This window comes from Alosa alosa, chromosome 22 (genome assembly GCF_017589495.1).
Source record: "Alosa alosa isolate M-15738 ecotype Scorff River chromosome 22, AALO_Geno_1.1, whole genome shotgun sequence".
Classification (NCBI taxonomy): Eukaryota; Metazoa; Chordata; class Actinopteri; order Clupeiformes; family Clupeidae; genus Alosa; species Alosa alosa.
In genome coordinates, this window is record NC_063210.1 from 21,517,478 (window position 1) to 21,532,477 (window position 15,000).

The 15,000-nt window shown below is 44.7% G+C and overlaps 1 protein-coding gene across 3 annotated transcripts in view; it reads left to right on the forward strand.

Moving 5' to 3' along the window:
* itga3b (integrin, alpha 3b) overlaps positions 1-15,000 on the forward strand; it is a 74,540-nt gene that overhangs the window by 47,265 nt on the left and 12,275 nt on the right. For all 3 annotated transcript variants that reach the window (XM_048233812.1, XM_048233810.1, XM_048233811.1), the window contains exons 2-13: positions 2,147-2,280; positions 7,300-7,382; positions 7,773-8,013; positions 8,826-8,927; positions 9,269-9,476; positions 11,319-11,512; positions 11,981-12,069; positions 12,851-12,987; positions 13,685-13,765; positions 14,208-14,275; positions 14,410-14,546; positions 14,909-15,000. The exon at positions 14,909-15,000 is cut by the window's right edge and continues 55 nt beyond it. In XM_048233812.1, the coding sequence (XP_048089769.1) occupies positions 2,147-2,280; positions 7,300-7,382; positions 7,773-8,013; positions 8,826-8,927; positions 9,269-9,476; positions 11,319-11,512; positions 11,981-12,069; positions 12,851-12,987; positions 13,685-13,765; positions 14,208-14,275; positions 14,410-14,546; positions 14,909-15,000 (1,566 nt within the window). The remainder of the gene's footprint in view (positions 1-2,146; positions 2,281-7,299; positions 7,383-7,772; positions 8,014-8,825; positions 8,928-9,268; positions 9,477-11,318; positions 11,513-11,980; positions 12,070-12,850; positions 12,988-13,684; positions 13,766-14,207; positions 14,276-14,409; positions 14,547-14,908) is intronic.

Here is a 15,000-nt window from a genome sequence, read left to right on the forward strand (position 1 = left end):
TCTATTCTCTCCTTCCTCTCCTCCTCCTATTCTCTCCTTCTCCTCCTATTCTTCCTCTCCTCCTCCTATTCTCTCTCCTTCTCCTCCTCCTATTCTCTCCTTCTCCTCCTCCTCCTATTCTCTCCTTCCTCTCCTCCTCCTATTCTCTCCTCCTCCTCCTATTCTCTCCTTCCTCTCCTCCTCCTATTCTCTCCTTCCTCTCCTCCTCCTATTCTCTCCTTCCCTCCTCCTATTCTCTCCTTCCTCTCCTCCTCCTATTCTTCCTCCTCCTATTCTCTCCTCCTCCTATTCTCTCCTTCCTCTCCTCCTCCCTCCTCTATTCTCTCCTTCTCCTCCTCCTCCTATTCTCTCCTTCTTCTCCTCCTCCTATTCTTCCTCTCCTCCTCCTATTCTTCCTCTCCTCCTCCTATTCTCTCCTTCCTCCTCCTCCTATTCTCTCCTTCCTCTCCTCCTCCTATTCTCTCCTTCTCCTCCTCCTCCTATTCTCTCCTTCCTCTCCTCCTCCTATTCTCTCCTTCCTCTCCTCCTTCAATTCTCTCCTTCTTTTAACCTCTCAGTAGGAGCGTAAAAGTCCATGTATTTGTACTGAACTGTATAGGTGCAGGTCGTTAGTTTCAACACAGATGCGTAGGCCTACCAAATGTACCAAATGCAGACTTAAACAGTAATCAACAGTAGGCTTTTTTGCTTGCAGACCATGTTTCAAATTTGAGTTCCCACAAAACCATAATAAGTAGTGGACCATGTCAGTTTAGTTGTCAAAACATCTATTTTCCAAATATTCCCATTGCACAACAAAAATATAGTTAGTGAATTTTAGCTTAGCAGTACAGTAGTTACAGGCTTACTGTACTGAAAATTAACCGAACCATGACTTCAAAGCAGAGGTAAACACACACAAAACAGAGTACACTTCAACCTCTTGTGCATCAGTTCCTTAGCCTGGGTGTTCCCATGCTGCCTTGCGCGCGATTTGATTCACACTGCTAAGGCAGCCTGGAGACCATGGAGCAAATTTTCGCCCGAGATAGGGGACCAATCACAGAACAAGGGGGAAAGCAAGACAATGATGAGCTATGCACAGACGCATTTGATAGACATCCGTGGCACCCAATAAACGGATCTGGGCAATTTTTTCAAATATGAGAAAATGAACGTTTGCGATAGCGCTAGCCAGGCTATCAGTTCCTTCATTTCTTCCACATTCGCTTGGCTACTTTTTACATTTTTCTGTCAGTCTATCTGTCTTTCTGTCTGTCTGACAGTCTCTGTTTTCAACATCCAGGGCAGTCATGGATCAGGTTTTCATTTCTTCTGTCTTCCTCTTCACAATGTGACTGTTCATTCTGTGTAAGATAGGGGATTTCTAATATACTGGTCCTCTCTAAAGCAACGTATTCTTCTTCTCATGCTGTGTGGTCACTGCTGTGGTTTCATGGATTCACTGCAATCCACTGATATGCTGCTGCCTATTAGTGTATGTAGTTGTCTCGGTTACAGGGCTGTGACCCTGTGTGTGCGTGCGTGCGTGCGTGCGTGTGTGTGTGTGTGTGTGTGTGTGTTTGTGTGAGGTGTACTCATGCCTCTCTGTTACTGTAAACTAAACCCCCTTGTTGTTCAGAGTTAGAGGATTTGGACATGTCTGTCTGTGTGTGTGTGTGTGTGTGTGTGTGTGTGTGTGTGTATGTGTGTGTGTGTGTGTGTGAGAGAGAGAGAGAGAGAGAGAGAGAGAGAGAGAGAGTGAGATAGAGAGAGTATTATCTGTCTAAACTAACCTATTTCATTACCTTTATCCGTGCCAGGAAACAGAAAACTGATTAGCCTTTCCTGTGTGTGTGTGTGTGTGTGTGTGTGTGTGTGTGTGTGTGTGTGTGTGTGTGTGTGTGTGTGTGTGTGTGTGTGTGTGTGTCTGAGGTTGTGCCCTCTTTGACCCTCCGGGTGTCTTTTGCCTCCTTGAGTACTTACTGTATGTGCGATTGTAGTCAGTCAGACTGCCTTCATAGTGTGACTGCATTCATTAAACAGTTTTCTCTTTCTCCCTCCCTCATTCTCTCTCTCTCTCTCTCTCTCTCTCTCTCTCTCTCTCTCTCCTCATATATCTCCCTCTCTCTCTATCATTTTTTCTCCCTCTCTCTCTCCCATCCAGGCTCCTGATTGGTGCGCCTAAAGAGCAGGCTTTCCCCCAGCTGAAGCCGAAGGTGAACGAGACGGGCGCCATCTACACCTGCCCCGTCAGCACCGACCCCACCGACTGCACCCGCATGGACCTTGTCAGCTCCAGTAGGCATCACGGGCGGGCACAGCCTCTTAGACACATTTCTGATTCTTTCTCTGACACTCAGTCTGACTCTTTGACTCTCAGCCTGACTCTTTGATTCTCAGCCTGACTCTTTCTCTGACTCTTTGACTCTGAGCCTGACTCTTTCTCTGACTCTCAGCCTGACTCTTTGACTCTCAGCCTGACTCTTCAACTCTCAGCCTGACTCTCTCTCAGACAAGGGCACCTTTTCTGGCATGGCATTCTCTCAGATATGATCGTACTCAGGCCCCGGCCGTGGTGCAAATAGCTGGGGCACCTGCACCGTACGCCGGCGACCCGGGTTCGATTCCTGCCCCGTGGTCCTTTCTGGATCCCACCCCTGCTCTCTCTCCCATTCACTTCCTGTCATTCTCCACTATCCTATCCGCAATAAAAGCCAAAATGTACTTTAAAAAGATTGTACTTTTAGACACTGGCACTCTTTCTGACATGGCACAGAGACATTGACCTCCCTCAGTCACGGGCACTCTCTCTGGCCTGATGCTCTCTCAGACGTCTGTCACACACCATTTCCACATCATATGTACTATATATTTATCAGTACACTCTTAAAGACCTAATCAGCACCTATATGTGCAGAACTGTCTCCAGAACTCTCTTGGACCCAGCAGACAACTTGATGTGGTTGAGTTCTAAAAATCAGCTCCTAGTTTGGAGTTTTTGTGACTATAACTATGACTCCAACACAGCCTCACCCCAGACCTTTTTTTTTAAAGAGATCTTATAGAAGGAAATCCCCCCTTGTCTGAACTGCACTGATTTCACAACCACAGTACAAGCTGAGAGAGCTTTTCTTGTTTCTCTCAGACTCTCTCTCTCCCATTCACTTCCTGTCATTCTCCACTATCCTATCCGCAATAAAAGCCAAAAATGTACTTTAAAAAAAGATTGTACTTTTAGACACTGGCACTCTTTCTGACATGGCACAGAGACATTGACACTCCCTCAGTCACGGGCACTCTCTCTGGCCTGATGCTCTCTCAGACGTCTGTCACACACCATTTCCACATCATATGTACTATATATTTATCCAGTACACTCTTAAAGACCTAATCAGCACCTATATGCAGAACTGTCTCCAGAACTCTCTTGGACAGCAGACAACTTGATGTGGTTGAGTTCTAAAATCAGCTCCTAGTTTGGAGTTTTTTGTGACTATAACTATGACTCCAACACAGCCTCACCCCAGACCTTTTTTTTAAAGAGATCTTATAGAAGGAAATCCCCCTTGTCTGAAACTGCACCGATTTCACAGACCACAGTACAAGCTGAGAGAGCTTTTCTTGTTTCTCTCAGACTGTGTGTGTGTGTGTGCTGAGGTAGGCTACTAATTACTCTAATTAAAGATTCCCTGCCTGAAGTCACATGATTCAGCATAGTTCTCCCCGTGTGCTTGAGCTTGAGGGAACAGGCAGGGACCTGACTGTGTGTCAGGCTGTTCTGTTCTCTCTCTCTCTTTCAATCTATCTCCCTCTCTCTCTCTCTCTCTCTCTCTCTCTCTTTCTCTCTCTCGGTGGGAGGGGAACTGCTGTTTTTGTTTTTGCTGTAATCGGTGACTAATCACTCAACAGCCACATGAGAGAGAAAGAGAGAGAGGGGGGAGGAAGGGAGAGAGAGAGGAGGGAGAGAGAGAGAGAGAAAATATGTTTTGTTCACCTTGATAAGTCACTAAGCATCACAGTCCTGCAATAACAGATAACCTCGGACAAAACTCATCACTCCCCACGCCCCGCAATGTCTCCATGCCGACTGTTACTAACGGTGACTAGGCATGAATAAATATAGGATGTAGGCTATTCAGAGGCAGAGGGCAAGTGAAGGACATATACAGTGGGTCGAGCTGCTCTCCCAGGGTTCCCATTGTTTCCTGTATAAACACCAAACAAACATATCAGTGTGGTTCACTGAAGCCCTGTTTGGTTTTCTCTTCATTGGCCGTATGGGAGCTGTGGAGACTGTGTGTACGCCTTGTTTGGGCTGCCACAAATCTGTTTAGACTGCAGATAAGGTGGGATAAAATGTGGTGAAGCACAAAAGTCACCCTCAAGTGCAGGTGTATAGCCCTGGAGTTATTTAAACAGGCTAGATACAGTGCAGCAAAACAGACATGTGCTGATGCCTAACGTTAGCTAATGTAGGACTGGTCTAAGCTATCGGCTCTGATTTCTTTCTCTGAACTTTATTTTTCCGTTAGGAACTTCACATGTGGAAGAGCATCAGGGTGTGTCCATACCCAACAATACATACAATAAACAAACAAATACACACACGCACACACGCACACACACACACACACACACACACACACACACACACACACACACACACACACACACACACACACACATCATCTTCAGCCAACACTGGACATATGGCAGATAATAAAAACTTTGCTGAGCCTGATGAATAAATAAGTTGTTAATATCTCCACAGTGGAGGGACAATAAATAACAGTTAAAAAGAGTCCAAGGTGTTAAAAGAGAGAGAAGACAGTTCAACCATTCAAAAGTCTAATGGATGCTGGGACAAAGCTTGACAGGGCTCTATTTGTCCTTAGTGTAGGTGCTCTGTATCTGTGGCCTGAGGGTAGGAGGCAATACTGACTGTGTAGAGTGTGTGTGATGTCCAAAGTGATTTGTTTTGCTTTTTGCTTAGTCCTTTTGTTGTGTATGCTGGTGAGTGATTCCTGCTGTTGTCCAGTTATTTTACTGCTCAGTTTGATGATTCTGTTTAGTGGGTTCCTATGGATGTTGGACAGTGCTCCAAACCAGGAAGTGATGTTGAAGGTGATTATGGATTCAATGAAACATCTGTAGAATGCTGTCAGAACGGATTGGTGGACCTGGAGTTTGCAGAGTTTACGTAGGAAAAAGAGACGCTGCTGACACTTGGAGTAAATGGTATCGGTATTTGTTTTGAAGTTGAGTTTGTGGTCGATTATTGTCCCAAGATATCTGTATGTGTCAACCCTCTCTATCGGCTGGTTGTTGACAGTCAGAGTGGGGATGGTGGGGGGGGGGGCCTTTCTGAAGTCTATTATTAGTTCTTTTGTTTTAGTGATATTGAGATCAAGGCAGTTCCGGCTGCACCAGTTTGAAAAAGTGGCCAGCTCAGACTGTAGCTGATCGGATGAGTTTGTGGAGTCCATGATGACAGTGTCGTCAGAATACTTGATGCATGTAATGTCTGGGTTTGTGCTTCTGCAGTCGTTGGTGTAGAGAGTGTAAAGAACAGGTGAGATGACAGAGCCCTGTGGAGCACCTGTAGAGATCCTTCTGGATGAGCTGAGGTGGCCGATAACTCTCTCTCTCTGGTGTCTGTCTGTCAGAAATGAGAGCACCCAGAGTATGAGGTGGGGATTGACCTCCATCTGGATAAGATGTTGTCCCATTAGATGGGGTTGCACAGTGTTAAAGGCATTCGAGAAGTCTATGAACACCAGCCGTACAAAGGGCTTGGGCTTCTCAAGGTGGGTATAGGCTCCATGCAGCAGCGTCAGTGTGGCGTCGTCTATCCCTCTGTGATGTTTGTACGCAAACTGAAGCGGGTCAACGTACTTACTGACCTCCGCCTGTAGTTGTGTGATCATTAGCCTCTCAAAGCCTTTCATGACCAGGGATGTTAAGGCCCTTGGGTCGGTAGTCATTGTCGCGGAGTGGGGTTACTCTTTTTTTAGGCACAGGGCATATGATGGAAGATTTCCAGACTGAGGGATAGAATGTTCAGCCAGTGGCGGTTAAAGAGGTGGCAGTAGACACCAGCAGGCTGGTTACTGCAGGCCTTCAGCAGGCGACCACAGATCTGGTCTGGCCCTGGTGCTTTATTTAGCCTCGTCCTTCTCAACACCAGCTCAATCTCCGCCTGCTGCAGCTCCCCGATTTACATAGCCCGGCATCCCAGCAGTGAGCTCCTCTGTCAGTTTCTCCCTCTCCTGCGAGTAGTCCAATTTCTCGAAGCTGCAGTAAAACTGGTTAAGTTTCTCTGCCATGTCAATGCAGTCTTTTTCCCCGGTGGTGGGTAGAGCTGAGTTGTTGTTGGGGAGGCCAGCTAGGGTTTTGACTCCTTGCCATGCATCTCTTGGCTTACCTTCCAGGAAGAGTTTCTCAACTCTCTCCTTATATTCCCTCTTTGCTGCTTTTAATTGTTTATTCAGTTTATTTTGAATGAGTTTGGACTCAATTTTATTTCCAGAGAAGAATGCAATTTTCTTTCCATTTAGAGTTCATTTCAGGCCTTTTGTTATCCAAGGCTTGTTGTTAGAAAATACCTTAACAGTCTTAGTAGGCCAACGAAGCCAATTTGATGATAAGCAAACTTGTAATAGGGGAATCGTTCACCTAGCATAGCCATAGCACGTCGCTAACGAGAAAAACCAGCCATAATAAAAATTATAATTGTAACATCGTAACATCATTTATATAATAGTAAAATATAAATATATCACGACTCTATAGGGAGGTCTACAGTCACCAAAAATACCTGCATGGTATACCTTTAACCTAAGCCGGTACCTTCACACCGGTGTGACGAGAATGTTGGAAACTGAACGTTCTAAAAAATATCTGGGTTCATTGAATTCAACATGGAATTTTAGAACATTACACTGTTGCGGAACATGATCTTCTGTTAGAATGTTTAATTGCTGAAGGGTTAACTTCTTCTTTTATTCCTGGACCAAAGTGACCATTCTTATCCAGACTTCATTTTGCGGGCTATATTCAGGCTAAATGCAGAGTTGAGCACATACCTCTTCTTTCATCCCATAGACATAGGGTCATAGAAATTAGGTATGAAATTTGCTTATCTCAGTGGTTGTTCATGCTAATGGAAAATAAATGCACTTCAACTATCTTCTAATGCATACAGTCTAATTACACATGCATTAGCTGGCAGCACAGATTTTGCATATAGATAAGAACGGTTTGATGACAAGTTAGAGCGGTGAGTGGACTTTGCTAATGTGGCGCTTTCTCGTGCAGCGGACTCCAGTGAGATCGTGGAGGGCATGTGGCTGGGGGTGTCGGTGTCCAGCCAGAGACGGATAGAAGAAGGACGCGTGCTGGTGAGTTACGGGGTTCTGTTGGGTTGCGTTCTCCTGTGATTGAGTATGTTTACATGGACATGAATATTCCCATATTAACCCGATTAAGACAATATTCCAAATCAGACACTGTCATGTAAACATAGTCAATCAGCCCCATTAATCCTCCATTCATTCGTTCATTCATTCACTGACTTATTCATTCATTCATTCATTCATTCATTTATTCATTCATTCATTCATTCATTCATTCGTTCATTCATTCACTGACTTATTCATTCATTCATTCATTCGTTCATTTGTTCACTGATTCATTCATTCATTGATTCATTCACTGTCTTATTCATTCATTCACTCACCCAATCACTCATTCACTGACTCACTGATTCCCCTTCCTCCCCTGTTCTATAGGCATGTGGGCATCGCTACATAAAGAGCTACGGTTCGGACGGGCAGCGGAGCATGGTGGGAAAATGCTACGTGCGCGGGAACGACCTGACCTACGACCCCTCGGACGAGTGGCAGACACACACGTACGAAGCGTGCAGCCCCTTCGACCTCGACCTAGAGGGCCTGTGCAACATGGGCATCTCGGCCGGAATGACCGACACCGACGTCTACATGGGAGCCGTGGGCAGCTTCACCTGGCAAGGTAGGTGTCAGAGTGCAGAGAGAGAGAGGGAGAGGGAGAGGGGGAGAGAGAGAGAGAGAAAGAGAAAGAAAGAGAAGGAGAGAGAGAGAGAGAGGGAGAGAGGGAGAGGGGGAGAGAGAGAGAGAAAGAGAAAGAAAGAGAAGGAGAGAGAGAGAGGCAAAGAGAGAGAGAGAGAGAGAGAGAAAGGGAGAGAGAGAGGGAGAGAGAAGGAGAAAGAGAGAGAGGGAGAAAAAGAGAGGAAGAGAGAAAAAAAGAGGAGATAAGGAAAGAGAGAGAGAGAGGAAGAAAGAAGGAGAAAGAGAGAGAGAGACAAGGGGAAAGACCAGGAGAGTGAGTGAGACATGGACGGTATGTGATTTTGACCTATAACTCTATTCAATGTTGCAAAAATATTTTGTAAATCCTGTATATCTTACTACAGTCCAGTAAATCTCACTACATTTAATTTCAAATAGAGAGGAGGGGACAGAAAGGTAGGATGAGAGAGAGAGAAATGGGGTGAGAGAAAGAGAGAGAGAGAGAGAGAGAGAGAGAAGAAGGGATGAGAATGAGAGTGTTTGGAAGATGTAAAGAAACAGAAAGAGAGGGAAAGGATGAAGAAAGACAGGTCAGAGAAACAAGGTTGAAATGTGAGGTGGAGAGACAGGTAGAAAGAAAGAAAGAAAGAAAGAAAGAAAGAAAAAAATAAAGAAAGAAAGAAAGAACAATAGAAAGGAAGGAAGAAAAGAAAGGAAGTTAAAGGAAATTACAGCAAAAATCACTGCATAATGGCATTTATATTCTGCAAAATATGACTGAACCTGGTTTCCTAGGAAACGTCCATGTGACGTGGAGGGATACTAACCCTTTCAACTCGTGGGACTACAGTGACAAAGACTTCGGGAAGCTGGAGAAGAATTCCTACGACTACATGGGTGGGTGTCCTGGGATCAACCGATGCGTTGATGAGCTGACATGGCATCTATCCTCTTGTCTATCCCCTCTCATCTGTGAGGCATAACAGTTTTGCCCTAAAAAAAGACACTGACATATAGAATCAGAATTCAACTCACCAAAATGTACACAGAAATTTCCCAGTGTCACAAATCACAATTTTTACAAAACATTGAGCAGAAATAGAAATTAAACAAGGTAAAATGTAATGTTGTAAAGTTTTTACATCGATATGAATATCAACAGATAGATATGCAGTGTTACCCATATTCCATAACCAGTTAGCCTTGCCTCTGACACACACACACACACACACACACAGGCTACTCGGTGGTTGAGGAGACCAAACTGCTGAGTCGCGATGAGGACACTCTGGTGGCGGGAGCACCGCGTGAGGCAGAGTCCGGCGCTGTGACACTGGCCAAGAAGGACGACGGCAAGCTGCTGATTCCCGTGACAACCATCATCGGAGACCAGCTGGGATCGTACTTTGGCAGCAGCATCGCCGTGACAGACCTCAACAATGATGAGTAAGTCACAGTAATGTCAACAAACAAACAACAGACAAGTCACATTTTCTAATTTATTATTTATTATTATTATTAATTATTCATTATTATTTAATGTAATTTCATTACATTACATTACATTTAGCTGACACTTCTTGACCAAAGTGACTTACATATGTCAGCTATATTACAAGGGATTACATTGTCCCCGGAGCAACTTGGGGTTAAGTACTGCACGCTAGCCCAGCTCCTTAACCACTACACTACCACCACTGCCTTTACTCTGATAGGAGGCAAGTGAGGGAGAGAGAAATTGTGGCATCGGGAAATGACCCGGGTTGGACTCAAGCCTTGTTCCCCGTGGGCACATACACCCACATGTGGGACGGGCACTATAGCCAGTTGCACATAGACCAACATGTGGTACGGTCACCCCTCCAAAAAAATTAACCACATTTCCAAGACATTAGCTGTCCCGTTTCTCCATGTCTTTCTGTAATAATCATCTGCTTTGAAAAAGGTTAGGTTATAAGTTAACCCGAGGCCCACTTTAGAATCACTATGACACACCACAAACACACATGCTTTGGCGTTATGGATTTCTCTGGAGTGAATGAGGTTCTCCATTGCTAAGGAACTAGCCATGAGAAACATGCTTCTCTAATGATGACAGAGGGGTTAAAGATTCACTTACTCCTGGCTTCAGTCTCAAGGAAAGGTTCTCTAAATCCACTGGCTTTTCCAACCTGAGGGGAAAGAGGATGTTTACTGTAATGTATAACCTGGGAGTGCTTTTGTGGTTGCATGGCAACAGAAGCTCCTGCAAGCAGAGATGTTCAGGGTTTGATTTCCGTCGCCTAAGAGCTTTCATGTTCCATAATGCCCAGATAGACACAGACACAGCATATCAGACTTTCTAAACACACACGCACACACACACACACACACACACACACACACACACACACACACACACATACACACATACACACACACACACACACAGACTCTTTCACTCTGTCACTTTCTCTGTCTGTCTCTCTCTGTCACACACACTCTCTCTCTCACACACACACACACACACACACATGGACTATTTCACTGTCTGTCTCTCTCTCTCTCTGTCACACAGACACACACACACACACACACACACACACACACGCACACACACACACACACACACACACACACACACACAGACTCGTGTCTTGGGTGCCAGTGCAGTTCAGGCTCATGTAGTCGTAACGCATGCGTGAGTGTGTAAGCAGGGAGATTATCTACATGCTTTATGGAGCCGTCAGCGGGCTGTCGTCACAGCACCTCCTCTACATCCTTCACTCTCTCTCTTCCTCTACACATCTCTCTCTCTCTCTCTATCTCTCTTTCAACCCCCCTCTCTATCTCTCTCTGTCTCTCTCCTACTCTACACCTCTCTCTCTCTATCTATCTCTCTCCTCCTCCTCCTTCTCTACACCCCTCTCTCTCTCTCGTTCCTCCTCCACATCCATAGATCACTCTCTGCTTTTCATCTTCCACTACATTCTCCTGTCTCTGTTACCCCCCACACACACACACACACACCTGTACAAATTCCTGTCTGTGAACGTGACGGCCAGATCAAAATGAAGAGCTGTACCACTGTACCATCTAAATCTAAACCTTTTATGGTTATCATTCTGTTTTTATCAATTTTATTTATTCTAGTACTAATATTTGTATTTTTTAATTAAGGCTATGTGACTTTACTTTAAACTGATAATATTAATATAAGTGTAATGATTATTGATCATTTTAAGTCGTTTTGAATGTGTGTGCTTAGAATGTTTTGCTTATAAGGCATCCCTGTGGCCTTGTCCTCAGCTGGAACGATCTGATAATCGGTGCTCCATTCTACTTCGAGCGGAAGGAGGAGAGGGGTGGGGCTGTGTACGTCTACATGAACGAGAACGGAAGCTTCCAGAAGAAAGCTAGCGTGGTGTTATATGGCACCACCAACTCAGCGTTCGGCATAGCCGTGGCTGCCATCGGTGATGTCAATCAAGATGGCTTCCAAGGTATGGGGCAAGCGCCCAAAACAAATAAACAAAATGCAAAGCAGGACACCCTGTGACACTTTTTAATCATTTATAATGAATTTAGCATCATAATACAATTTCATTAGCTTGGAGATTCCAGATCCTGGTAATCTAGAAAGATTAAGGGTCTGGCCACGAATAATGTAATGGCCCAACTCGAGGGGCGACACCAAGCGTGCATTTGAAAATCTCACTGTACGCAATTGGATAACACAATACGACCAACGTTTACTGACTGATTCCGGACTTCGACGCAACTGGATAACACTACGACTGTCATCTGTTTAGCTCGCCTCTGGCCCGCCTATATCAGATACACCGAATTCAAATTGTGCTCTTGCGAGAACTCTAGAGTTTCCAGGGTACAATTTAATTTCTTTGTGGTTTAAAAAATGGCATCACAGAAACATTTACATCTCCAAACAAGTTCTTCTCGTGTCTTCATAGACTTCGCTGTGGGGGCACCCTTTGAAGGATCGGGAAAAGTCTACATATGGATGGGAAGTATGAAGGGCATCTCAGCAGGGCCAAGCCAGGTAACACACCACCTCAACCACCCAGCCACCCACCACCAAGCCACTCCACATCTACTTTTGGGGCAGCCATGACCTACTGGTTAGCGCTTCAGACTTGTAACCGGAGGGTTGCCGGTTCAAACCCCGACCAGTAGGACACGGCTGAAGTGCCACTGAGCAAGGCACCTAACCCCTCACTGCTCCCCGAGCGCCGCTGTTGTAGCAGGCAGCTCACTGCCCTGGGATTAGTGTGTGCTTCACCTCACTGTGTGTTTCACTAATTTGCGGATTGTAATAAATGCAGACCAAATTTCCCTTATGGGATCAAAAGAGTATTTATACTTTACTTTACTTATACTTATACTTATACTTATACTTCACGTCCTCCCATGAGCCTATGACTACCACAATAGGCTACGTTTCTATAGCGAGCTGAGATATGTTAGGTGCATGTTTATGCTTCACCTGACACTGTGGTGTTATTCTATTCCTTTGAGCATAATTTGGCACAACTTCATGTCATTTGATGTGTGATACTTTGTTGCGAAAGATGATTGTTAAATTGTATATGGTAAAGTTTTGGAAAAAAATATGTACATATATTTCATTTTACGGTGCATTAATGTGTCGAGAATGGTGTTTTTACTCAAATGATGTTGCTGATGTCCTCACAGACACCATAGTTTAGAAACGTCAGTGCCTTTGTGATCAGCCTCCAATCAATGATCTACTGGTGTGAATCTGTCTACAGATTGCAGCTTGCAGCTTCCTTCCCTTATCAAGCCTCTGTCTCCCCCTGCAGGTGATTGAGGGAAAGGACGTTGGCACTGAAGGCTTCAAGACATTCGGTTATTCTTTGAGCGGCGGTCTGGACATGGATGAAAACATGTACCCTGATATCCTAGTGGGCTCATTGGACGACCGCATTGCCCTCCTGAGGTAGGGGGGGCCTCCTAAATGACCTTATGGCTAACCCTTGTTGTGGTCCAAAAAAACATAAGGTAACACTTTACTTGACAGTATCAACATAAGAGTGACATGACACTGTCATAAACACATGACACTGTCATGACACATGAAACCTAACCCTAACCCTAATCCAAACCTCCAACCCTAATCCTAACCCCAACCCTAACCATAACTCTAAACCTAACCCTAAACCTAACCATAATCCTAACCCTAACTTTTTATGACAAAAAACGAATGTCACTTAATAACAGAAGCGTTATGTCATAAATGTTTATGACTTGTTTATGAAACATTCATGACAGTGTCATGTCACTCTTATGTTGCCACTGTCAAGTAAAGTGTAACCAAACATACTGTGCATCTGTGATCTCAACTGCCATTTTCATCAAAACAGTGAAAACTCCTGAACATGTTAAGTGTGTTAGATCAGTGTGGTGTACCAGAATGTTGGGAATATTGAATGTTTTTTTTATTAGTAGTATTTGTTGGGTTCCATATGGAAGAGCCTGTGGAATTCTGTCTATGTGACTATAAAATGTGTAAATGATGTATCAGCAAGAACAACCTGTTGACAAATTGTCCATCAGTGCCAGGTCAGGTAGAGACAGAACCCTGAGTCATTAAAAGGCATGTGCAGCCTAATAACGCTGACTCATGTTTTGTCCAGGGCACGGCCAGTGATCCATCTCTCCACAGACTTTTCTGTTGAGCCAAAGATTGTTGACTCAAGCCAGTGTGGAGACCCTTGGTGAGATATGTCGCACTCACTCACACACACACACAGTTTTAGATGTATTTCTGCTCTTCTTTCTGATATTTAGTTTTAGTGCAGACAACTTCACATTTTCACACACTGTAACACACACACACACACACACACACACACATACACACTGTCAAATTGTCTGTCCTGATGTAGAAGTGTAGATCTTCATAGATAAATGTGCACGAGTGGGACTGTAAGACATGTCTCTGTGTGTTAACTGGCTGTTTATTGCTGTGATGTGCTCATTTCTAACCATTTGGAAACAAAGCAGATATTTGTAAACAAAGCAACATGGACTCAGTAACAGTAGGTTGAGGAATTGAACCTGGTATGGGTCGACTGATTGTCAGCCAATGACATCACCACTACTCCAGCACACCCACACACAAGCAAACCTAATACTCTCTACTGTTTGTGTTTGCAGCATAAAGGTGAAGATCTGCTTCTCGTTCATCCTCAGCAATGGAAACAAGGCATTCAATAGGGAGATCAGTGAGTGGCATTCATTTCATCCAATGGAATCAACCCGCGATTCCATTCATCCAATGGAATCAACCCGCGATTCTCGCGACTCACACTATCTGTGTTCCTATTGGCCCCTGACCTCTTGTTGTCCCTCCCACCAGCTTTGAAGTACACCGTAGAGGCCGATATCGACCGGCGGAGCCCTCGCGTGCGTTTCGTGGACTCCCGCCTGGGCACCCACAGCGACCAGATGTCCCTCTCTTCAAAAAAATGTGTAGACCTCGGACTCAGTGTGGACGTAAGACACATCTTCATCAACATTTGCATCCTCCCTTTCCTCAGAAGAAAGCACATGTGTGATGGGGGTTGGAGTGTTGTTGTCTTGCGTTGGTATTGTTTTTACAACAGAAATAATAATTGGGTTTCTGTCAACTTTGTTGACAGTTTTTTAGGGAGGGTCAGGGAGGTGGAATAAGTGTTTTTTATTTGTTTATTTGTTTAAAGGGATTTTTTATCCACATTTATATAGCATCGCACCTATCATGAACCTGTGGAAGAATAAAATGGCTTCACATGAGCCCAAAATGTAGTGCTGATTATATTTAAAGCCCACTTCAACAGACGTTCCTCTCCAAAAAGTCGTCTGTGTCTGTGCTACAGGAGATTGTGGTGGACAAACTTCGGCCGGTGGTGTTCTCGCTGAACGTGTCCCTGCAAGAGCAGAATATCAAGGTCAAGCGGACGCTGCAGAA